At 37.0% G+C, this 26,889-nt stretch overlaps 1 protein-coding gene across 3 annotated transcripts in view; it reads right to left on the bottom strand.

The window, feature by feature from the left end:
- The window catches only part of LOC132122757 (VPS10 domain-containing receptor SorCS2-like), a 162,969-nt gene extending 138,895 nt beyond the window's left edge, over nucleotides 1-24,074 (bottom strand). The window contains exon 1 of one of the 3 annotated variants that reach the window (XM_059533147.1): nucleotides 23,570-24,074. In XM_059533147.1, the coding sequence (XP_059389130.1) occupies nucleotides 23,570-23,914 (345 nt within the window). In that variant the 5' untranslated portion in view covers nucleotides 23,915-24,074. The remainder of the gene's footprint in view (nucleotides 1-23,569) is intronic. The other 2 variants (XM_059533137.1, XM_059533156.1) reach the window with 2 other exon arrangements.
- Between the last annotated feature and the right edge of the window lie 2,815 nt (nucleotides 24,075-26,889).

Raw genomic sequence — 26,889 nt, 5'->3', positions numbered from 1 at the left:
GATATAAAAGCTAGACTTCAAAAACTTCCCAGAAACAGATGACTCTTGTATCAGATGTTCCCTTTCTCCAGCTGACCATGTTCATACATTTTTCAGTTGGCCTAAATTGGCCTCATAGAGGGCTTCCTTTTTTGATTTTCTTTCAAGGGCTTTACATATTTCTCATCCTCCATGTCCTATGGTTGATATCTTAGGTGTGTCTGTGTTTTTTTTAATCTACTCTTTCGAAACAACAAACAGGTGTTATTGCATTTTCCTCCCTTGTTGCTAGAAGATGTATTTTGGACACTGGAAGTGTCCAACTCCACTCCCAACTTCCTCTTGGTTAAAAGATCTCATGTCATTCGTTGGAACCCCATTCTAAATTTTGTTGAAACTTTGACCTAACTAGATTCTGATTGAGTTTGTTCAAAGTGTGAATGTTTGCATGTGTGCATATGCATGTATGTATACTTCTGTTTGTATTTTTTTTCCTTTTCTCTCATTTGAATACATACTTTATTATATACATTTTATAAATTATTATATTTATTCCATATAGTATTATTATAGATAATGCAGTTTCTTGTCAATCCTCCTGAGGGATTTATGGGTGGTGGAAGGTTAAACGTGGGGATAAGGGGGGAGGGGTGCAGACAATGTTCTCTTCACTGTATTGTTCTCCGTTTTATATCAGTCTGTGTAATAATAACACGTGGGGAAAAAATCACAATATAGCTGTATTTTATTTTATCATTGTTATTATAAATAAGAACAGCTGCAAAAAAAAAAAAAAAAAGTAAAACAAATAATGCATACCTTATTTCATTTTACATCTTAACAAAAGCATTCAAGTAAGAAAATCAAATAATTAAATATAAATATCACTTTAGTATGTTCATTACAAATAAAGTGATTATTAAAACTACAAAAGCAGTTCAATCAAGAGCAGCGAGTGAGTCTCTCTTTGCTTTTATTGTTAGACAAACATTAATGAGACAGATGGCCTATATATTAAGACCTACTGTAATGCATGATGCATCTAATATATTGTTACACATCAGATGTTTTTCCCCAACATTTCCCCAAACGTTCACTTAAGAATGTTATGTTTGCTTGAACACTTAAATACTGTAATTCGCTGTATATGTGTTATATATTGGGAATGCGCACTTATGCACATTTATGCGTACACTTCGGATGACAGGAAAGGTTCTTCTCTCACAAAACATACAAATAAAGATCATTTTAGATATTTCATTTCTATTTGTAGCATTGGGCTTGATAGACGAATGTGTAATGAGCTCAGTTTTGACTATTTCACATGTAGCTCAAAATTAGTCTGTGCCCATTTCGACTCATTTTGCCAGTGCAGGTAACATATTATTTAGGGTTATTTAGAGGGAAAAAGAGATTGCTAGAGTCAGACTGCAGAGTCACCGTGTCTCTCTATGACCCTCTTCTCAGTGCTCTCTGTCAAAGATGACATTCATAGCACTAATCAACAGTGGCCTTATCTACCATAGCCAGATGCCACATGTCCCACATGTGTGTGTGTGTGTGTCTGTGTGTTTTAATCCTCCATCAAATAAGAAGATAGCTAGAGAGAGAATGTCTTTTTGCAGCAGATTTCAGCAGTAGATTATCAGCAGGACTTTTTAACAATCTCTATGTGTGAAGGTGAAGTTTACTCCTCTGCAACTCTCTCATTACCTGTCTATTACCTTTAGCACTAAACACACACTAAGCCACAGGGCCCGGCCACATATTCAAGCTTAAACTGGCATTAAAACATTAAAATGATCTGCAAATGAAATAACAGTTTTCTGTTTTAGTACATTTTAAAATTTTATTTCAGCAGGAATTTCCAGCGGAATTTCTCCTTTATTGGTAGTGCAATGCTTTTTAGGGAATGGGAGGTTCTGGGGCACAGTGGAGGTTGGATGAGCTCCTCTGCAACTTCAAGGTGCACCGTTTTCATTCTAAATTAACTAATTACAGTCTGTTAATTAGCTCCACACACCTGATGGCATGGCCCCACTAAGGGCAGTGAGTAATTAAAGCTCAAATGACAGTAATGAAGTGTGTTATTGGCCCTTAAATAAACCCAGTGACCCTAATTTAACTAAAACATGCTTAACCAGAAATATCTCACACATAACAAACACACACACACACACACACACACACACATACACACACACAAACACACACACATATAAAACATTCTATGAATTATATTTGTTTCTACATTTGGACAATTTAAGTGTTATGATTAATTGGATCACTATCTAACTGGCTACACATATTCCACTCATACTTGGCCCCATAAAAGTAATATATAAATCTTGATCTTTCCATGATCAGATAGCTATTTTATCAGTAGAATGCACAACCGTGTCTAAATACCCCCCTGCGATTAATGAACAGCTCCTGATCCAGTTGCTTGAGTTTTTCAAGTACATCACATCTCAATGTTAGAGAGTCGCATTTACTGGAGTTGTACCATCAGGAATACAGATGCTTCCTTTAATGGCTATTATCATCTTCATTCAATTTCCACAATTACAGGTCATTGTCAGCTTTAAGGACGCAGCACAGCAATTTGCATTTTAGATAAATTTTTGCACCCTTTTTTTTCTTGGTCTCCATCTGTTTCTCATTTCCCATATCAAAGTTGTATAGAGTTTTAACCTGTCCTTTTTATAGCAAACTGTGGATGACTAACTGCTAACCCATTGATATGCATGGGATGATATGCATTCACATTTGTAGATTCCATGGGTATTCACATGACCATGCAATCACAATGACAACCAATCAGTGTGAATGCCCAGTCTGCACCACAGTTTCTAAGTGAGCACATTTCTATTCCTGTCTTTCTGATGTCTGGTGCTCATCATACCAATGAGCTTCTAAATGAAAATACACACAGTGTGTTATGTGTGGTTCTGTGAACGTCTTCTAAAATAATCTGTTTCTACATCAGAAACATTACAGAAGCATTAAATTACATTCACATTGCTCTTTAACTCTACTCTTAAAGCATATTTACTGATTTAAGAATAAATCCAAGTCTATCTGCAGAACGAATATCACATACAGTATAGTCTTGTTAGATAAACACTACCATTCACTTTCCAACAAGGACAAATTAAATTGATCAAAAGTGACAGTAATTTATGATACAAAAAAATTATGTTATTTTGAAAAATGTATCACCAGTTCCACAAAAATATGAATCACCTCAACTGTTTTCAGTATTCATAATAAGATATGTTTCTTGATCAGCGAATCATGTAATATTTACAGTATTGCTCAGTATTGTTGTTTTTTTAATCAAATAAATGCAGCCATGGTAAGCATAAGAGACTTCTGTCAAAAACATACAAATATTTTCATTTAAAAAAAATTTAAAATTGAATGGTAGTATAGATTTATTAATATGTGTTATTAATTTTAAAAGAAAAATAATCCACTTACACACCTTTTGCTCTTCACATCCTCAAAGTATGCCAGGAACAGAAAATCACAGTAAAGATTGGTTGAGTAAACTTCTCGAAAGTACTTTCTGACTTTTATTGTTTATCCATTTCTACATGTGAAACCGTGCTTGACGTCATACTTTCAGCTATTCTTAGCCCGAGAGGTGCCTGGCATTTCACACTCTATTCAAAGCCAAATGGAAATGCTTTATATTCTGAAAGTTTCACTTCACAGACATAACAACAAAAACTACAGCCACCCAGCATCCGTAGTAGTGTAAAGGTTTCTGAGCCCTCGTTTATTTCTGAGGCAGATTCAGTTTTCTGATCCCAGGAAAAACCTGCTTTATTAGCTTTATTTTAATGGTACATTCCACCTTACATGACTAAACAGTCATAAAAAAATGGCTGAACTCCATGAGCATCCTAACATCACACTAGCCTCAGCACATTGCAGAAATATGTGAATCCACTATAGAAGGAGAAGGCCAGGGTGCATTAGGCAGCATGCCAAAGGTGTTGCCACAGAAAGGAATTACGTCCCCTAAAAGGGGCATTTAGTGTTCATTTGGCAAGACTAGATCAAAATTCCTGCTCTAACAGTGCTGGCAAACCACACTGACCCTTAATATGAGTGCTCGGTAAAATGTTCACAATCCATCCCCACTCTCTCATCAAGAGCAATGCTCCATGAAAGCTGAAAGGGTGCTGATGGAGTGTCCTCAGCTACCTACCCAGGTGCTATCAACACAGACCTGCTTCTGGTGACCCACGGGTCAGACACACTAATTATAGTGCTTCTGGATTAGCAAAAATCAAGAAGACCCTACAAAAAAGCCTTCATAAAAACTTAAAATGTTAACAAACTACCAACTACGTTTAACAAAATATGGCATATTGTGTTGACATCTACTAATGAAACGCTTTTTGATGGTGACAGCTGCAGTCAAAACATTGAATCAGTTCTGCCTCATCATATCCAACTCCTGTTGCACTCATTCACCGTGGTTTGGCCCAGAGTTGACCTCTCTCTCTCATAGAAGGTTGGCTCTGCTAAAAGAATCCTAAACGATTATAAGCAACCCTGAATCACAAAACCAGTCATAAGGGCTGAATTAATAAGTGTTCCATTGATGTATGGTTTGTTATGATAGGACAAGATACAACTATTTGGAATCTGAGGATGCAAAATAATCTAAATACTGAGAAAATCACCCATAAGTTGTCCAAATAAATAATAAGAATAGGCTTTGATATATCTATGGTAGGAAATTTACAAATCTTCATGGAACATGATCTTTACTTAATGTCCTAATGATTTTGGGCATAAAAGAAAAATCGATAATTCTGACCCATACAATGTATTTTTGGCTATTGCTACAAATATACTCCAGCGACTTAAGACAAGTTTTGTACTCCAGGGTCACATTTGTCAGTTAAAAAAAAAATACGGCTGGACAGCTGCATAGACATGGTGTTGAACAAAACAACATTCTACTGCAGAGCCATTTATTAAAAGTTTACTGACTTGCCAAAATCAGAGACCTCATCAAAACATTTAGAAATACATTAAACATTAATTAAAGTCAACAACCTTCCAAACTGTAGCATGATTGTAAGTAAAATTAGAAACTGAGGATAATTTGTCCTTGTCATTTTTGTACAGATGGCTACATTCCCGTACTAGTTTAAGATTAACGTAATGCTGGTTTCTTAGTAATGGATGAATAGTCACATAATGATAGATGATTAAGCAAAAGATTCCCTCTATATTCAACCTGCATACTTTCTCTTTTGATCTTCCATTTAAGCTGGTTAGTCTGTTCCAGAAGTGAGTTCTTTGTGCAGCACTGGTTGAGATCTCACTCTTTCATCATGGCTTAATGCCCATCCCTTTTATGACACATGTGTTCTTGGCAACAGATAAATCCACAGTTCATTGATACTTCAAGTCTTCTTAACTGGTGGATTTCTGGAGCTTCCTCTGGCATCATTATGGCAATACAATACACATACTAATTGGGATGTGATGAAAGTCCACCTAACTCTCAAAACAGCTTTTTAAATATTTTATTTCAAGGAAAGATCAAAATGTGTCCATATAAAACATTTGTTCTGGATGGGAAGTTAGTTCAGTTGGTCAGTGAAACAGATGCTATTCGTTTGCATTGGGCTCCTGTGCTGCGCTAAATGACTGAATCATACGGAAACTAAATACATGAAAGTGGGTTTTTATTGCAATACATCAGTAAATGTAAGTTAAAAGAACAAGCAACAATTTGGCTGTTTGATAAAATTAACAGTGAACCAGCAATGTGCTAAACACACATATACAATGGCTGCTGAATCCACACACAAAGTTCATTTTAGAGTTCAAATCAAGAATCCAATACTTGTAATCCATAAACAGGCAAAAGCAATGGTGACAATAAGGGTTATTAAGAAATCAAACTTAACTAATGAATTAACTACCTACTAAACACAAAACCCAGAAAAAAGAAAAGAGTCAAAGTTTGCATAACAGCTCAGTTCAGTCTGTGATGTACAGAAACTGACTGGTATATAGCTCAACCTCCCAACACTGCTCATTGATTACAATGTTCTACTTCATCAATCAGTTTCCACTCTTTCCACCTGCTGGGACTATGAATGTGCACAATCCACAGTCCTAAGGCAAGATCTTCCAGTGCATCAAATGAATACAAATGTTGGAGAGAATTTTGAACTGCCAAGTTAAAAGGTTAAAATCAAATTTAATGTAAATTATTTATTACAGACATACAAATATGCACACATACAACATGTTCACACTTATTTCTAACAGAACAGAAGCCACTTCTCTTCTAAGAGGAGACACAGAAGGTCAGAGCTGAAATCTTGTGAGAAATGTAATGGCCTATGGGTGACCCAGCTCTGTGATTGGCTTTGTCCCAAATTCAAGGTGGGGTCACGGGTCACGGACTCGTACATCTGACTGTAACCGCAGCGATGTGGTAAACCATGGGGAATTTGATTACACGAGCACTCAGCTCCACTTAAGACTTGGAACATCACCGTGATCATGGGATCAGGGTGAGGAAAGAGAAGAGGAAGATTGAAAGGAGATTACAGCCAACGCGGAGCAGCAACACAGAGAGAGATTTTCTGTAAATTCCACTGCCTGAAGGAATAAAATACGTGGAAGAAAAGAATCTTTCAGGATTTTTGTGGTTCTCCTCAGACTGTTGTAACAAAATGGAGAGAGGGAGTTGAAAAGAAAATAAGAAAGAGAAAAAGGCAGAGAAAAAGAGTGAAGGAAGAATGTGTGTGTGTGTGTGTGTGAATGGGAATGAAAAATAGAATGGCTCCAGGGAAAGAGGACGTCTCAGTCATTTGTCCAGCCCAGAGAATGACTGAGGTCAAGATTCAGCCAGAACACCAGACACCAGTGCCTAAAATATAAAAGCCTGGAGCACAGGAAAATATGGCTTAAGAATAAAAAAAGAGAGAGAATGGGGGAGATTTCACTCAAACAAAACAATAGAGCATACAAGGCAATTAAACACAGAGATACACCTAGATAAAAGAAAAGGTAAGAAAGAGAGAAACAAACAGACAAAAAGAACAAGCTAAGAGGAGGAGAAAAAAATGTCTCCCTGTGCTGCTGCAGGGGGAATCAGTCAAGCAAAGACAACAATATAGAAAGCTGAGGGCCTTTGTCCAGCTTCTACCAGACGAGGACAGAAAGGAGACTTGAGCAGCACACACACACACACACACACTCACACACAGGAGAGCAGAATTCGTGATTCCTGACTCTTTTCTGTATGTAGCTATTTTAAGCTTCTGTAGTTTGGTTGACTCTAGTAAAGTTTCCTACTGATGTCATTTAGCTTTTTGCTGAAAAAAAAATGACTTCTTATTTCAGGATATAAAGAAAAACAGTATTTAATAATAATTATGCAAATATATACGCATTGTATACACACATTATGAGCATTATTTGATTACAATAATTTGATGATTAATAATTCACAAATAAAATTAAGTAAAAATTTACCCATTTTTTATCCTTTTTAAATATTGTTTTGTTTCATTAAGTAATGGTTATGATTAAATAATAATATAAGCCTTAGGGAAAAAAACTGATTTTATCACACATGATCATGATCACGACACTATTGACCACAACATTCTTTTGCAAATGACTAGAACACTTTGTTGGCATTAATGGAAGTGCATTAGCATGGTTTAAATTGTACTTATATGAACGCCATCAATTCGTAGCAGTGAATGATGAGGTATCATATCGATCACAAGTGCAGTATGGAGTACCTCAAGGCTCAGTACTAGGGCCACTACTATTCACACTTTACATGTTACCCTTTATCCTTTTTAAATATTGTTTTGTTTCATTAAGTAATGGTTATGATTAAATAATAATATAAGCCTTAGGGAAAAAAAACTGGTGTACTAGTATGCATTTTGGAATCAGTCAGTGCAGGTTTCTTTCAGCTGAAACAGCTCACAAATACATTTTAGTCTAGGACTAGGCTTAAGCCTTGTCTGTGAAAGTGGGGGATAATGTAGTATGATTTTATCACACATGATCAATCATGTCTTTAGTTTTTTTGTGTCTTTAGTTTAAATGTTTTTATGATTTTTACTGATTCCACTGAAAGTCACTATTTATTAATTATGATATGATATGATTTTTTCTTTCTGTTTCTTTCAAATAAGTCATCAGTTTATTGCACACTCGGATATCTCCGTCACTGAGGTCTGAACAGAAATATAACATTACAGAGGTCCTGCTGTAGGCCACACAACCCTCTCCCAGGTCATCCTGCAACATTTCACCTTCAGACAAGCACAGTTCTTTGTGCATCTCTCTTTCACAGGTAAAACTGGTTCTGCTTTCAATGGCTCAGAAACATGCTGAGCTACATTTCATTGTCTGAAGTATCAAAGAAGTCTAATCTCTAAAATATGTGAGGAAAAACAAAACTAAAGCCAAATAACCATCCCTGTCAGTTCTAAACTCATACAAATCATAAAGATCAATTCCTAAGCTCCAATGTAATAAAACAAAATGTTTGTTTGTACAATCCTTGTATTTGAAGCTTGCAAAAGGCTAAATGCTGGGGCTGTTCAGTTTTAAATGAGAAGGTGAAAATATTACTTACTTATACAATAAATATTCACCACAGATGGTTTTTATCACACATGAAATGAATCAGTGACCACAACAGAAGTCATGGGGAAATGGAGGACACGAACAGCTCTACTCTTCTGAACCAGATCACTTTCTTCAAGTCAGCAACTGCTCAGCATTATGTAGCTTTGTTCTAGTAACAACTGATGCAATACAAAATAACAATTTTGTGCATTTTATGTTATGGTGCATCTGCAAAAGCATGACAAAACAATGCACATCTTACATATCATACATAAACAAAAATAAATACAAAATTCTCAGAAAACTTCAAGCACCTTCTAAGAGTCAAAAATTGATGTTTAATCCCTAAAGCACTGCCACTACAGCTATGCACATGCATAATCATAACTATGCCTTCTTTAGATATTATTAAAAAAAAGATAAATATTATTCTTATATTCTGTATTGTAAGTGTTAGAGCTTTAACTCTAGCTTTTAAACATCTTAAAACTCTGAAAAACTGCATCTTTATATTCACTGCTATTAATGTTGCACCACTACATTCATACAAACAGAAAGACATCTGTGGAAACAATTTACAATGTTAGTGACCATCTTGTGCCATCAGAGTTGCATTTTTAGGATGTTTCAAAGTACCAAAATGATTCCATCCATATTCCATTCATTATCCCAATTTTAGTCCATTCTGTTGCAGTCTGTCTAGCTGTTTTAAATCCAAAAATGTGCCTTACATAAAGTTCTCCCTAAGAACTCAGATCTCACTGAAAACTCTCTAATAATACAAGGATTCCTTAAGATAGAGTAGTCAATTAGTCATTCAGGCAACCTATCAACTAAATGATTTTGAAAATACAGACTTTGGTTTGGACATACCTCATTGAATGTTAGTGTTTAAATTTGACTCTGGTCAAATTTAACCAGAGCAGAAAAGACAGATCTCAAAATGTTCACTCGCTGTAACAGGAAAACCCCCTCAAGGGAGAGAAAGTCAGCAAGAGAGAATCTTGTCCTTCTTTTTTATTGATTGAATTACCCATGTCATATTCCCTGTCAGCTCTGTACGTTGTAGCTATATATAAATAGGTCTGCTGTAGAAAGAAGAGTGAGAGAGAGGCAGTGGATCTGTGACAAGCTGCCCTCTTTACCACAACCCAACAACTGATCAAGACAAGAGATTATACAACCAAACCAAAAAGCCTCCCTCTTCAATCATACTCAATCTGAGCTGAGGTTTACAAATCAGGAGGAAGCAAGCACTGAATTCAAACCAAAAGAAGCAAACAGACAAAGGAAAAAAGAGAGAGAACAGTTCCCAAGCCCCCCCCCCCCCCTCTCTCTCTCTCTCTCTCTATATATATATATATATATATACTGTATATACACACACCAAGTACTCACTCTCACTCAGAGAGAGCGAGAGAGAGAGAGAGATTCAAAATAATAATGAACTAAGGAAGTCTGTTTCTACCACAGGATAAAAATGCAAAAAATAAACTCAGGACTGTGAGATACAAACTTGCAATTTTGTCTTTCTAACAATTTTTTCTCCGAATTGGGAGTTTATATATTGCAATTCTGCATTTATATCTCACTGAAGAAGTCCTGATTGTGTAATATTGGATCTTAGTGCTGCGTTCGACACTATTGACCACAACATTCTTTTGCAAATGACTATTGGCATTAATGGAAGTGCATTAGCATGGTTTAAATTGTACTTATATGAACGCCATCAATTCGTAGCAGTGAATGATGAGGTATCATATCGATCACAAGTGCAGTATGGAGTACCTCAAGGCTCAGTACTAGGGCCACTACTATTCACACTTTACATGTTACCCTTGGGAGATATCATCAGGAAACATGGTGTTAGCTTCACTGTTATGCTGATGATACTCAGCTCTATATTTCTTCGCGGCCCGGGGAAACACACCAATTTGAAAAACTAATGGAATGCATAGTCAATATAAAAAACTGGATGACGAGTAATTTCTTACTGCTAAATTCTGAAAAAAACAGAGGTGTTAATTATAGGACCTAAAAACTCTGCATGTAATAACCTAGAACACTGTCTAAGACTTGATGGCTGCTCAGTCAATTATTCGTCATCAGTTAGGAACCTAGGTGTGCTATTTGATAGCAATCTTTCTTTAGAAAGCGACGTTTCTAACATTTGTAAAACTGTATTTTTCCATCTTAAAAATATATCTAAATTACGGCAGCAAGAGTTATTACTAGAACCAGGAAGTATGACCATATTAGCCCGGTCCTGTCAACACTGCACTGGCTCCCTGTCAAACATTGTATCGATTTTAAAATATTGCTTATAACTTATAAAGCCCTGAATGGTTTAGCACCTCAGTATTTGAGTGAGCTCTTGTTACATTATAATCCTCCACATCTGCTGCATTCTCAAAACTCAGGCAATTTGATAATACCTAGAATATCAAAATCAACTGCAGGCGGCAGATCCTTTTCCTATTTGGCGCCTTAACTCTGGAATAACCTACCTAACATTGTTCGGGAGGCAGTCACACTTTTGCAGTTTAAATCTAGATTAAAGACCCATCTCTTTAACCTGGCTTACACATAACACACTAATATGCTTCTAATATCCAAATCCGTAAAAGGATTTTTAGGCTGCATTAATTAGGTAAACCGGAACCGGGAACACTTCCCATAACACCTGATGTACTTGCTACATCATAAGAAGAATGGCATCTACGCTAATATTTGTCTGTTTCTCTCTTATTCCGAGGTCACCGTAGCCACCAGATCCAGTCTGTATCCAGATCAGAGGGTCACTGCAGTCACCCGGATCCAGTTCGTATCCAGACCAGATGGTTGATCAGCACCTAGAAAGGACCTCTACTGCCCTGAAAGACAGCGGAGACCAGGACAACTAGAGTCCCAGATACAGATCCCCTGTAAAGACCTTGTCTCAGATGACCACCGGGACAAGACCACAAAAAAAATTCTTATTCTGCAAAATCTGACTTTACTGCAGTCTGGAATTGAACTGCTGGTTTCGTCTGGTTAGAGGAGAACTGGCCCCCCAACTGAGCCTGGTTTCTCCCAAGGTTTTTTTCTCCATTCTGTCACCGATGGAGTTTTGGTTCCTTGCCGCTGTCGCCACTGGCTTGCTTAGTTGGGGTCACTTCATTTACAGCGATATCGTTGACTTGATTGCAAATGATTGCACAGACACTATTTAAACTGAACAGAGATGACATCACTGAATTCAATGATGAACTGCTTTTAACTGTCATTTTGCACTGACACACTATTTTCCTAATGAATGTTGCTCAGTTGCTTTGACGCAATGTATTTTGTTTAAAGCGCTATATAAATAAAGGTAGGGTGGCCATATGCGCCGTTCATATGGGACACGTCCCAACCAGGATTTTAATATTGGCTAAAACATCCAGAGCAGTTTGACCAATAACATGCAAGTATTGTACATAATCGACCAATCGTGGGGCTGCGTGTGAGAAGGTGAGATCTAGAGGGAACTATCAAAGAGATGCAAATATGCGCACGTGTTTGTTCGTTCGATTGACTTGAAGCGTCGCTGTGCACAAATCGAAAAAAAAAACAAAGTGCGCCACAATGCTTCAAGTCCAAGGAACAAACAAACACGTGAAAGCGATTCGAAAGCATAAGGAGCCGTCTGCTCTGCTCTTTATAGATCTCATGAATGTTACACAACGATCAACCTGCACAGTGCAAATAGCCAAAACCTGGATATTTTAGGCATTATTAAAATCCTGGCTGGGACGTGTCCCGTATGAACGGCGCATATGGCCACCCTAAATAAAGGTGACTTGACTTGACTTAATATACTTTAATCTCAGAATTGTATATGAAACGTTCCAACTAAATTTTTTTTTATCCTATAGCAGAAACAAGCCTCCATAGAGGACAGACAGCAATAGAAGACACAAATATGGAGGATATGGAGTGAAGCTGCGTTTGGTGGATTTGAGGGGGCAGGACTATGGGATTCACTTCATAGGCAGACAGAGAGTGTGACTCATATAGTATATCAGATGCTCACATACACACAAAACAATTAGATCTGTGGGAAATTATATTTAACTTTTCACAACATACAATGGTAACAGCTAAATGTGCAAAGACACACATATGACAGCACATTTCAATAGGCATCACTAAGACTTGAGAATAAGAGCCATATGGCTGTGATATTATGGTGCATAGTGCTATATGGCACTACGGTTTGTGTGTGTGTGTGTGTGTGTGTGTGTTATTTGTGTGTTCCAGGGTCTTGACCTCTCTGTGCAAGCAGCTGCTCACGGGTATTTTTGCCACTATCCTACTCTGTGTGACACACTCAGTGTGATGAACAACCGGATACATTAAACATATCAAAGTCAATCACATAATGATATGGAATTATTATTTTTCTCATCTGTAACACAAAACCCCACATGAGTCTGCAAAATACAACAGATCTTAAATTAAAATGTGTTCAAAGATACAACACTGGACAATAGATTTAAGTGAAGTGGGAAGAATTAAAAGATTCATTATAGCGAATCTACTTTTTCTTTACATTATAGTATTATAGGAACGAACAACAGAGCTGCTTCTTACTGTGGAGAAAAAAAAAACATTTTGGTCTGTAAGTCTGCAGTCAAGTGTTTTCTGTCGCTATGGACAACACACCCACACACACATCATCACTATACTCATACCACAATATAGCACATCTCATACACACACACACACACACACACACACCAGAGAGGAATGAATTACACTTTGACAAAATACATTTACTATTGGTTTAGTGTGTTTGAAAAGCTCAAATGCTTGGAAATACTAGGCCTATATATTAAATTAATTAATCTCATAGAGAGCTGAACATGTTTTCCGGGGAGAGTTTTGAAAAGTGTAACGTTGAAAACAGAATGATAATAATCTTCGCTCTTGTGCCAGAAAACAAACCTTTACCGGCATGTTAGTCAGTGCTAGCATTCATAACAATTCAAATGTATTGTCTCTGCCTCAGACGGCACACCCACAGTTTGTCCATGACCATTTTATATTACACACAAAACTGGGAGGCATTTTCTAGATCTGGCAAGCTCTAATCTGATTGGCTGGCTTCTACACTATTTTACAGCATTTAGGGTTCACCAGTTAAGATTACAAAAGATACCAGGTTGATAGAGTGAAGAAAAACTACTTTGGATTAACCCAGATTTGCCAGGTTAGTGGCAATAGAGCTTTGAAAGATATTCCGAGTTTTTTTCTAGGCCTACTTATTAGTATTCATAGTTATTTGTACATTTGGAAATATAATGACACATACAATTGATAGCATATAGAAAAGAACATTTTTACATATGCACAGCTTTAGAAATGTAAACATCTGTAAGAATCCTTTATATTTATACTATAAATAAAATAGTTACAGTTTAGTATAATTTTTAGTATAAAAGCAAATGTCTGGAAACTTAACAGAAAAGTCATTTTCTGCAGGATATTATGCATTTTTCTACAGATTTCTTTATGACAGCGTACTATTTTCAGCAAAAATGTGCATGAAAAATGAGGTTCAATGTCAAATTACCAGAAGCCTCAATCATGACAGTCTTTGCTCCCAGAAAAAAAGTGAAAGAAATATCTTCCTCCAGTTATTATATAACAGCTAGAATATTCCAGATAAAACCTGTACATGAGGTTAAGAGAACATCAGAATGGAAAAGAAGCTGCGAAGATTGTGTTTTGGTCTCTTTTGGGGGTCAATTTGGTATTCATGCATAATTACAATACTCCCATTTCATATCCCGACAGTAGGCAATAAATCAGGCAGGCATGCAGTCTATATTCAATTTATATTACTATTTAAAATGACCGAGATTAAAAATATGAGGTGTATATAGTGACTGACAACCCAAGGGTGAATTTTTATTGCCATCCTGGCTGACCTGAACGATCCCAATAACTATCTGAGTGCCTCTGTAATTAAAATTGATAGAGCTCATGGAGCCTTCCTCATGGTACTTGTCAGTACTGCTGAAAATTACATATGAAAGACATCATCCTTTATATTTGTGTGTGTGTGTGTGTGTGTGTGAGCTGAAGGTTAAAGAGAAGAGGACAAAGAGTCATTAGGAACTACGTACAGACTTCATTAAGGCACAGTCACGCTGATTAAGAGAAAAAGAAACAGAGAGAGAAGAGAGAATATATACAGGATTCATCATGAAACAGATCCACTCTAAAACTGCAAACATGCTTCAGTAACATTATACCAATTATTTCATTCTAACTATAATTTTCCCTACATGGTCCGTTTAGGGTTTAAAAGACTAAAGCAATAAAGATGTCTTATTATTTCTAGTAATTCACTGCAGCCTATGAAGATAAAGCTGTGCTATTAAGAACAATGTTGTGGCAGATATCAGCTTGAATCAGCTCTATCAACATGCATTCTGACTAAAGCAAGCAACACATCACTTTTGAATTTTCACACATCTATTATTGCACAAACTGTCCATGCAAGGAAAAGTGAAAAAATTAATGACTGCCACTGCAGCTGACAAAGAAATGACAAAAATGTCCCTGGCAATAAAACGTTTCTGTTTACTAAAAGTGTAAGTTTTTCTCTGATATAACTTGTAAAGCATCACTGAATTCATATTTTACAAAATACTAGAAATCTTATTCTTAAAAGCGGTCTTTTTTAATTCTCAAGCTGGCTCAAGCTCTGTTTTTCTGCTCTTTCAAAAGACCGGAATACCACTTAACTGTCTGTCCAACCTTAAGCAAGAATTATGTTGAAGGTTAAGAAGGTTTAACCTACACTACACTGGAAAAAGTGAAAAAAAAAATGAACTCTGAAGTTACTGAAAATAATTATGAAGAAACAGCAAATAACTATTTTAATTTAGACATTATTTAAGTAAAAAGACCAAAATAGTATTTTCTTGTAAAACATACTCCAGTAATGTTTGTTTAATTTATAATTTTGAAAAATCATTTTACAGTGTATGTGTGCAATCAACATGACTCTCCACTTTACTGCATAAAGAAGCACAAGCTGATCAGGAGATGCATATGGCAAAATATACAGAACTAGAGGGAAACATTTTAATCGCTATAGCCAACAAACCAACAAATCTGAATCCATCTTACCTGTTTTAGACATGTTGCCATCAGACCAACCATTATCACCAGTAGTGACTTTTCCTGTCACAAACACCTAAGTTAATATCAGTTGTAGCCATCTCAAAACAACAGCCATCATTTGTTCTGATATTTTTTATTTTGTGTGATTGCTGACAACAAAAGGCTGGTGGTCTTTGAACTTTATTAACGCTTATGGACAGTAGATAGATCAGGTTAATCATCTGTTGTTTCGTGGCTCTGAGGAACATTTTGAACACAATCTGACTGTCTCACAAGCTCACCAGTAAGGCTTCATCACTTCTGTGTTCCGAGCTAATTTAGTTCTCACCCATTGTACTATTTTCTCTCTGTATTCTTCTGTGGACTCATACAATGCACAGTGTAATGATGAAATGACTCAAATCTACAGACATGAATTTCCTCAGTCTAGTATGACCTGGCAAAAACAGGAGGAATTCTCCCTGCCAAAGCCAACAGTGATACAGATCTAGACTGATGAACACATCTGACATCAACAACCATAGTGTCATTCACAGCTGTAGGTTTAATGAGTCCATAGTTATGGGCTATCTAATGTTGTTTTCTTGATTTTGTGAAATACGAAAGGAGATCATAGATAGAGCTGCTTTCCATACGAGGAGGATTTGAGAGCTCCCGTCTAGTGAAGATCATCAGTAAATAAAGCTTAAATTTCGGTCTGTTTCACACACAATGTTATCATACAGCTTCAGACTTGGGCTCGACCTAAAGTGCATACTTCAAATGGACTACTTTTATGATTCTTTATGGGATAATGGGACACATTTGAAAAATGAAAAATATGCTATTGCATATTTTAGTTGTTTGTTAATCAGCACAAGATAATGTTGAGGAGTGTACATGCATACATTTATATGAAATGTATTCACATTTCTATGAAGCCCATTGGTGAGTACAAAAGTACAAAAAAGTACAAAAGCACCTGTTGTACATTCCATGCGTCACATTTCTAAGCTAAAATACAATATATTTTAATTAATGATTTATGGAAATGAATCAACTTGTCAAATCTACTCTGATATAGTGCTCACAATCCACTTGAATGACAAAAAACATTACTTTCTCTGCATTTATCAACTAATTTTTTACACTATACACAAGTAGAACCTCTGTCACAGAAATCTAATGTTCATATCTTTCTTACTCTTATTTGCTCATCCAATTAAACTGACATCAAAAATGGATTATCTTTGTTTTATTAGATGCTACTGTAAATACTTTAAAGCTGTACAAAGCAAAGCAAATAATGTATAAATGCATCAATTGAAAATGACAATGTATTGCCTTTAATACAGAATTACACTTACACAACGGTTGACTTTTTGTCAAAACATGTAACAAAATCATCAAGTTTCTCCTCAAATACCTTGAAATTTTATGTTTTATCTATGGATGTTGATCTGAAATACCAGAATAACAAAATGCCCTATAATAATCATCATCATAGGCTGTTTATTTGTTACCTTATGCATCAATATTCAAATGCCAGAGTTTCAGAGTATCAGCCTAATCCTACTTCTAACATAAACCACAATACTCTGATGAGTATGAGTTTAGTAAATTTTGTCAACATTTTGAATTATGGCTAACTAGTCCTTCAAATACATTACTGGAGGAGCATTATGACAAAATGCAATGCCAATGAATAAAACACATTCTGCATGCTGGAGCTGTCCCTCCAGATTCTTTCTGATGAGGTCTCTCAGGACACAAAGGGAGAAATCCTCATTGGGAGAGCAAGGAAAAGGGACCACAAGTAAGCTTCTAATAAGCTGGGCTAACAGAGGTAGAAAAAACTAAAGTCTCAGTGCTGAAAAGAGCAAAACCACCAATGGCATGCCAGTAATTAGTACTGATATTTGAAAGAAGACTGGACTTGGAAAATTGGATTTGGAAAGGCTTTAAAAAAATGTGGATGGAAAACACTTTTGTCCACTCTGCCACATGTTTGCATGCCAAATCTGACTCATTGCAAAACAGAAACATTCAGAAACAACTAGGGAATATTGATTCAGACAGACAAGACATGTGCTAACAATTTTGCCCATGCAATAGGAGGGGCCAAATTAACTGTCTGCTAAGTATATGAACCATGAATGAATGCCTATTTTATAATGTAAGCCTTCAGGAGAACGTGACAAAGACAGAGGAAAACTGCATACATGCTATGTATCTTAATAGCAACTCGTTTTTATACTCTGCTCCCAATTTATATGCAAAGCAACGCATATTTTCATTAACCATTTGCCAGGGACTACCTTAATGGCTCATCCATCTTTTGTGCTTGGGCACATCTTTTGGTGAACTAAAAATGGGATGGTTTGTGTTTGTTTGTTTTTATATGTGTAGATAATCTACTGTATGTAGATAAAACGTATGGCCATTTAAATTGACACAATGCAAAAACTGCATTACAATTTTAAAGAGCTAAATTTCCACATAATCTGGTGTATAAGAGTACAATTTTATACAATTTTAAAGAGCTAAATTTCCACATAATCTGATGTATAAGAGTTTATCTCTGTCATGCAATATATGACTAATTTATTACAGATCGCCCTAAAACTTTCAAATTGGAAAACCTACTGGCTTTGGAAAACAAGAAAATGATGACTCAGGGGAGAAGCACACATGGTGGTGGCGTCTCTGGGCTGCCTTGGAAATGTCAATGAGCCATGTGTCTTTCATTTGATCAGATTTGCTAATAGCGTGAAGCCAAGGGAACAACATGCACACATTCTGAGCTAAATTAGACTGTTAGCAATCTTTCTACCATTGCTTCCTTGGACTCCCTTTTTTATCTACCTTTATTCTAAATATCAGTACAGTCTGTCTGTCTGTGTCTATCTCTAACTTTCTCAAATGCAGTATCTTAGTTTTGTGTGTGATTTTCCCCTGTTCTCTCTGTCTTAACTAAACACAGCTATCAGCGGGCAAACAGATGGATGGTTTGTGACAACGCTGCAAACACAAACAACAGCAGAGAGTGCTGCTAAATGCCAGATAGATGACTATATCTCCTCATATTTACAAAAAAATAGATTTGTGGTCAGAAATGCAGGAGGGAAAAATAAAATGAATCAAGATGGTCACACTCCCCAGAGAAAGTGAGGCAGAACAAAAGAGGTAGAACGGAAAACACAAAGTGCACCCGTTCAGCACATGAAAGGCTCCAATGCTGGAATTACGTCAGGAGTCTAGTATCATTCTCCGGGACTATAGTAGGTACTGGAATAATGGATTGCTCTTCCTTTGTTTAAAGTATATTCTGCATGCTCTTGTTACAACAGCAGATGATAGCATAAATAATAGAAATCTGTACACTCGGCTGCTGGATTAGCTTTACAATATTTTCATATATGATCAGTACGGTGAATTTATGCAAAAGATAATTGATTTCTGCAGTTATGTCGCAGGTTAAAGACATTTTCAAGAAGATTATCCTATAAACTGTGGTCAATCTATTTTGAATGATCCCTAAATGCCAGAGTAACCCTGCTGTGAATGGAAATCTGGAGATGAGATGAAATAAAAGGCAGATCCTAATGCAGTCTGTCAGCAAACCTGACAAATGAACATATGCAGCTGTATTGCAATGCTTGTGACCTCTTGAGCATCTATTTTATCCACTGTGCATCTGTCAGATGACATACAGTTATAGTTTTTGTTAATATTATTTAATTTTAGTTTTTAATGCCTAAATAGTTTTTCATTAACTTTTAGTTAGAGTTCTTTTTCGATTTTGTTTCAATGTTTATCTCATGTAAATACATTTTTATATGTTTTTAGTTTCAGTTAGCAGTAATAACACCAGGCGCGCAGATGGCACTAGGGACGGGGGGGACATGACCCCCCCAGATTCATAGTGACCCGATCCGTCCCCCTCACTGTCTCGATTAAAGGCTCTATTGGTAAACATAGGATTAATCTGAGTTTCCGCTATGTACATTAGTCTAAGTAGTGGTGACCCGGCCCGCCGCTCCTTAAACGTGTACTTAACGATTTTTGAAACACACTTTTGACGACATTGTCTGACCGAGTCCCAAAACACACTTGTAGCCAATCAGCGGTAAGGGGCGTGTCATGTCCTGATAGCAAGAAGAGTGCTCAATTTGAGTGCACAGGACGCATATTACATTACATTTACATTTAGTCATTAAGCAGACGCTTTTATTCAAAATTAGCATATTAGCAGATCGACTACAGATTGAGAGAGATGGCAGATAAAAAAGAGGGTTTACAATCAGGCAAGAGGTAGGACCCGCGTAAATATCTGGGCAGCTTTCCAGCGGTGGAGAGAAACTCAAGGATTGGGAAGGGCTCGAATCGGACGCCGAAGTTTATTTGTTTCTTTTTGATAGGTTAGTAACGTTGATTTTGCATTGTTTCACACAACCTATCCATGTTGGCTTTTGCTTGAATATGCTTGTGTGTCATCTTCGCTTGTTTCTGCGATCGTAGTTGCCATGGTTGTGTATGTACGTGTGGGGTGAAGATTTCAAAATAGGGGCGAGGCACGGTGGCCTAGAGAGCTCAACACGCTGCAACCTCACAAAATGCGTTCAAATAGAAAAAGCACCAGCAAATTAAGAAAAGATCTTCATCAGTTTGACAGCACACATGCTGCAAATACTCGCAACACAACGAAATACAAAAACAAGTTGCAAATGCTCAAATTTTTTTTTGAGTATTGATTAACATTTGTATAACCACAGTTGTATAAATACCATGGTTAAACTATGGTTAGAGTAGTAAATCCATGGTTAATTTGTGCATGATTACAGTAACCATTTTTTGTTTGCTTTTTTATATAATAAATGTATTTATTAATTAATTCATTTCAATAGTAAAACCATAGGCTATGTTTAGTTTTTGTAAGGTGAGTTGTAAAATAAGTTTGCCAGCTTACATAACCGTTCACAGTTACAGTAATTGTGTATTTAATCAGCTTATTTAGGCTAATAATATCCACACACACACAAAAAAGCTAAGGAATTGTATGACCAGGATTGATAAAATAAACAAAGATCTTTTCAGAGCAAACATTGATAAATTATGCCCCAGCCATATTTGTCTGTTTACGGTTCCCTTAAATATTTCCGATGTCATCTGTGTTTTTGCAGCACATTTCTTTATTTGTTTGTATTGTGAGTATTTGCAGCACGTGTTGTCAAACTGATGATGTTTTCATAAATTGCAGGTATTTTTGTCATTTGCAGCATGTTTATCTCTCTCGACCACCGTAGCAGGTCCTGTTGGGGTATATGGGTGTGTTTGTTTTGGTGCTAAAGAATGGTGCTAAAGGCTGAAGCACAATAATAATCTAACCATTACTTTGTACGCACATTCTCATTACACGCTGTTCTGTTGTCAAACACACGACGATGGTGCTGCCACTGACGTTTACATTCTCTGTGTGTGTATTGCTATGACTCCTGACCCCAGGGGCCTACGAGGAGCTGGTAGCTGCCTCAATTGTGCCTGTAGCGGTAACCATAATGATCATATAGAGGTGCATCTCAAAAAATTTGAATGTCATGGAAAATAATTAAAAAAAGCTAACTTTCTTATATTCTAGATTCAATGCACAGAGACTGAAATATTTCAAGAGTTTTTTGTTTTAATTCTGATGGTGACCTACAGCTTAGAAAAATGAAAAGTAGAAAATTAAGTACTCAATACTTGGTTGGGGCTTCAGTGTGGCGTGGCATGAAGGTGATCAGCCTGTGGCACTGCTGAGGTGTTATTGAAGCCCAGGTTGCTTTGTTAGTGCCCTTCAGCTCCTCTGTATTGTTTGTCAGATGTTACTTCTCTTCCTCTTCACAATACCCCATAGATTCTCTGTGAGGTTCAGGTCAGGTGAGTTGGCTGGCCAATCAAGCACAGTTATATCATGGTCAGCAAACCACTGGGAAGTGGTTTTGGCACTGTGGGCAGGGGCTAAATTCCTGCTGGAAGAGGAAATCAGCATCTCCATAAAGCTTGTCAGCAGATGTAAGATGAAAGTGCTCCCAAAAATCTCCTGGTAGATGGCTGCATTGACTTTGAACTTGATAAAACACAATGGAGCAACACCAGCAGACATCACAGCTCCCCAAATCACCTCTGACTTCAGAAACATCACACTAGACTTTTCATTCTGTGCCTCTCCAGTCTTCCTCCAGACTCCAGACATTGATTTCCAAATGAAATGCTAAATTTACTTTCATCTGAAAAGAGGACTGTGGTCCACTGAGGAACAGTCCAGTTCTTTTTCTCCTTACCCCAGGTGAAATGCTTCTGTTGTTTTTTATGGTTCAGGTGTGGCTTGGTTCTAGGAATGTGAAGGCTGTAGCCCTTTTCCTGAAGACGTCTGAGTGTGGTGACTCTTGATGGTTGCTTGTGCACCTTTTCCTACCACACCTTTTCCTTTTAGTAAACTGTCTATGAATATATTTTGATACAGCACTCTGTGAACAGCCAGCCCTTTCAGCAATGACCTTCTGTGGCTTAACCTCCTTGTGGAGGGTGTTGATGATCATCTTCTGGACAACTGTGAAGTCACTTCTCCAAATTACTTTTTTGTTTGCTTTTTTTTTTTTCTAGATTCAATCTGAGAAGCAGATCGGATGGGGTTAAAAGGAAAAGTGCTTCATTACAGAAACTGGGAGTTGGTTTCAATGGTGTTGTAAAACTTTCAGATACAAAATATTACAATTAGCTATCAGTTATAAGAAAATAAGATCAGAAATGGCACCTCTGTAATATTTGTAATATTTGATCTCTTATAATTGAGTTAAAATGAAGAATAGAGACATCTCACTATTAAATTATGTGTGATCACAAAGCAGAGATTTCAAGTCTCAAACAATTCTCATCAAACTGATTTAACACATAAAACTTACTATACCATCCACAATGCTCTTACTGCATGTATTTCAACAATATTAGGAAAAACATCTGAGACAAAGCTGCTACTTAAACTAAACTAATTATGAAAGATCTGTGCAATAATCTTTCTCAGTCCTAAACTTGCTTGACAATAGTTTAAAGGCAAATCAAGCCGACTACAAAAGCGCGACTTTAAAGCACTTCACACTTCAACAGATATTAAAAAGTAGGTTTTATTCAGGGCGCTTTGCATTTTGTGTAAACAGCTCACGAGTTGTTTTGGCAGCTTTGTAAATGAGAGATGTCTCCTCCAGATACAATTCACCAAAATAGGCTACCATCACACAGACAAGCGCGCGTTTGTTCCGCGCGCATCCAAGCTGTTCGCGCTCGTTCGATCGCTCTATAACAACCATCACATCGCATCGCTTATACGATTCAGCAAGTAAACACCGTCAAACTTCAAATTGTGCATGAGCCAGCAGTATACTACAAGGACTTGCAATAAACTTCTGTTTTCTAAGCGCGTGCAAGCTCACACGAGGTAGGCTGTATGTGCGATTCGGCATCAGCTGTCATTCTGGCTCACATTACAAGCGGGTGGTTTGGTAAACACTGACCTAAACCTCTCTATCCACAGCAGATGTGTTTTGTGTAACGATCATCATGAAAGCTGGTCGTTATGCATCTACCAAACACCCAAACACCCGCCTACTGCTCATGATGCTTCATTACCTGTTTCTCAACCTGCAATAAATCCTTAGACCATCTACGCACCTTATGAAAAGACTTGACAGGATTAACAACTCAATGTTCAATCTTATGACTTTTCGGGACAATTACAATAGGGAACGGGGGAGGAGGGTGGAGGGGTACTCACGCTGCTATTTACTCCCGTCCAGTGGACCATTGCCTGGTTGTGGGTGGCATCCCCTTTGAGGACGAAAGAGCTGCTGAGTAGAGAGACTTTCTCCGGAGTCGAAGCCCTCCGGACGCGGGGTCCGCCGGGGTCCCCGCTGTAATCTCCGCGGCTGTGCGCTGAGATAAGAGCTTCATCTCTGCCAGTGACATGCACGCCGCGGCTGTCAAGCTCTCGGTCCCGTACGTTTCTCTGGTTTATAACGCCCGTGTGACAGGATGTCGGTCCGAACAGTGACATCCACGCGCAAGCCAAAAACACAGCTGGGTACAGGTGCGCCAAAACTGCCATGATAAGCGCCTTCATTTAACACTGTCAAAGCGAGTGCGATTCAAACGAAAGATGGAAAGCTCTAATGTAAGAGAGAGGGAGGGAGAGAAAGAGAGAAGGGAAGAGGGTGGGGAAGCAGAGCTCAAACCAGAGCGCTCTTGTGCTGCTATATTAGACAACTGAGACCGAGGAGAAGAACAGCCGTATTCGCCTGCCACCTAGTGCTGCTACTAGTCAAGTGTTTGAGTGTTGCAGATAATAATGCAAATATGTAGGCCTACTCCTTGTTTGGTGTAATCTTTTACTATCTTTTTTTATCAAATGTTTAAAAAAAGCATTTTTATAAATAAAATAAAAAAACATATCTTCTACAATTTCTTTTTTTAAGAAGCATGCTATTGTTTCATTCATGTAGCCAAACGGTGGGATTAAATAAAAATAAAATGAAATAAGACAATGATTCCTTTAACAAATTTTCATTGAAATATTTTATGATATCTGATTGCGCTAAAAACTTGTAATTCTTTCTCCGCACACTGAAGAGCGTCCAACATTGATTTTGCAATTCTATACCATTCATTTATAAACTCATGCCAACTCAATACAAATCAATGATTTCAGAAGATGAAGCAGGAAATTAGATGTATAGTACACTGGTTACATCATTTTATTGAGCTGCCTTGGCTGTCAAATGATTCTAGTAAAGACATTTCCTTTTCTTTTTTTAATCCTCCCTCAAACAAACAACACACCTCAAGAAAATCTACAATGAAAGCTCATTTGACAGTGACATACTGACTGCCTGTATACACAGATTTAGCCTACAAAAAACATACTCACAAAAATAAGCCTACCCACTCAATCTCAGTAGAAAACAACTATTTTACCAGATGATGATATTGTACGAATTCATTCAATGTGATCCATATGGGATTAACCTCCCCTAAAAATAATAAATATGTTTTTAAATATTATTTAAAATTACCATCAATCAGATTGTACAAATTTAATGAGATTGTACAAACTGAATACCGGTTGACCAAAACATTAAATAGTAAAGAATTACCTTGAGATTGTGATGACCTGCAGTTGATATAAAAGCTTTATGTCACAGGATCTTAGAGAAACAATTCTAATATGCTGATTTGATATTCAGGAATTTTTTATTGTTATTATCAGTGAAAAAACTAGATGAATGACACCGATCCACAATCTGACTTGTGATGCATCCTGGAACTATATCCCACCATGCTGGTTTGTCTGGCCAGAGGAGTTTGGGTTTCTTGCCATTGTCACCTTTGGCTTGCTTAGTTGGGGGACACTTAATATTCAGCAATATTATTGAATTGATTGTACAAACAGTTGGACTGAGCTGGATGATGACATCAGTGTTCTAGGACTACATTACAGCTGAACTACTTTCATAACTGATGATCTTTACATGATGATTGAATGGAACTGAACACTAAACTGACCTCAGCTGAACAATAACCCTACAGTTTGTTGTTGTTGTTTTATGGCAGAATTGATCTCTGAACCATCATTATACCATTATTTTTCTTGTTTATCCATGTAAAGCTACTTTGAAATGAGCTGCATTATTTAAATAGCTGTACAAATAAAGGTGACTTGAGCTGACTTTAAATATTTTAGATATAATATAAATTGCTAAATATTTTTGTGGAACCCATTAAGTTTTTCCTAAAAGATTTTATTACATTTTTATAAATAAAAACATAGAACACAGAAATAATTTGCAACATTATACATTTTTATTTTATTGCATCCTTGCTAAATAAATGTATCCTTATCCTAAACAAATCCTTATTCAACCAGGAACTGATTCTAAGCTTAAATCAGGATAAAAGTTAGGACATCCTGAACTCAGTCTCTCAGATGAAGAGACAGACTTGGGCTAGGCTCAGGCTGACTGAGAGTCAGAGAATCACTGGCCTAAACTTAAAGAGCAAACAATGTCCGCTGTCTGCTCTACAATCTGCAAGAAAATTCACAAACGGCCAACTTTAATTCTGAATACTGGGAACGGCTAACAGTAATATTCAAATTGTGACAAAGGATTAACGTTTCATTCAGATACTTCATGTCATGTAGTCTCGTTACTGTACAAATATTTGTACGTGTCTATGTTTATTTTATGTCAGCATCTACATTTGGCATTATCCAGTGTTAACACGAATCTTCCAATACTGTTTAAATGCAATTTCGACAGCGGCTTTTAATTTTTCTGAATTGATGTTCTTGGACTGATGTAAACCCTCTGCGCAGTTGAGTAACAAAGTGGGAGATAACCTTCAGTTGTAGGAAAGACGGAGCAGTGTTGCCAGGTTGGAAATGTCCAAGTATCGTACCAGAAGTTCAAAATGATCGTATTTGTAAGAAAATTATCGTACACGAGTCAAAAGAGTTATTTATCTATTCTAAACCAACAACATTTTGACACGAGCTGCAAATTACCACAATAGATAACAAGGCGTATTGTTGGACGGAAGCAGTGAGACAAAATACTATCCCTTTATTTTCAGTGACTTTCTGCGTCGCAGCGCATATTAAATCATATTAAAATGATTTTTAACACTTGCTTTGTCGCGTCCAGTGTAGAAGGAATTTAGCTGTTTCTGCGTGGTGCAGTTAACTCCACATCTGAGCCGCTGTCATCGGATTCCTGCGTGTTGCCAGATGTTGAAGCGGTTCTTGCTGTCATGGACCGCAACTAGTGCTCCTTGGCTTTAAAGTAGGGCACCCTCCTGCATTCTTAACACACCCTCAGGTGCACACGGACGCATTTAGATTGTCTGTAATGAGCCGATTTCGTATGAGTAAAGAAGCCCTATGACTGCAACTACCATCATTTAAATTTTCATAAAATTCTGGAATTATCGTACATTACGGGATTTTTTTCATTATTGATCGTACATCGTACAGAGGTAAAAATTATCGTACAAATACGATAATTATCGTACGTCTGGCAACACTGAGACGGAGTCTCTCTT

This window comes from Carassius carassius, chromosome 3, assembly GCF_963082965.1.
Source record: "Carassius carassius chromosome 3, fCarCar2.1, whole genome shotgun sequence".
Lineage (NCBI taxonomy): Eukaryota > Metazoa > Chordata > Actinopteri > Cypriniformes > Cyprinidae > Carassius > Carassius carassius.
Note: the sequence above shows the minus strand (reverse complement) of the source record. Positions and strands in the feature narration are given on the sequence as shown.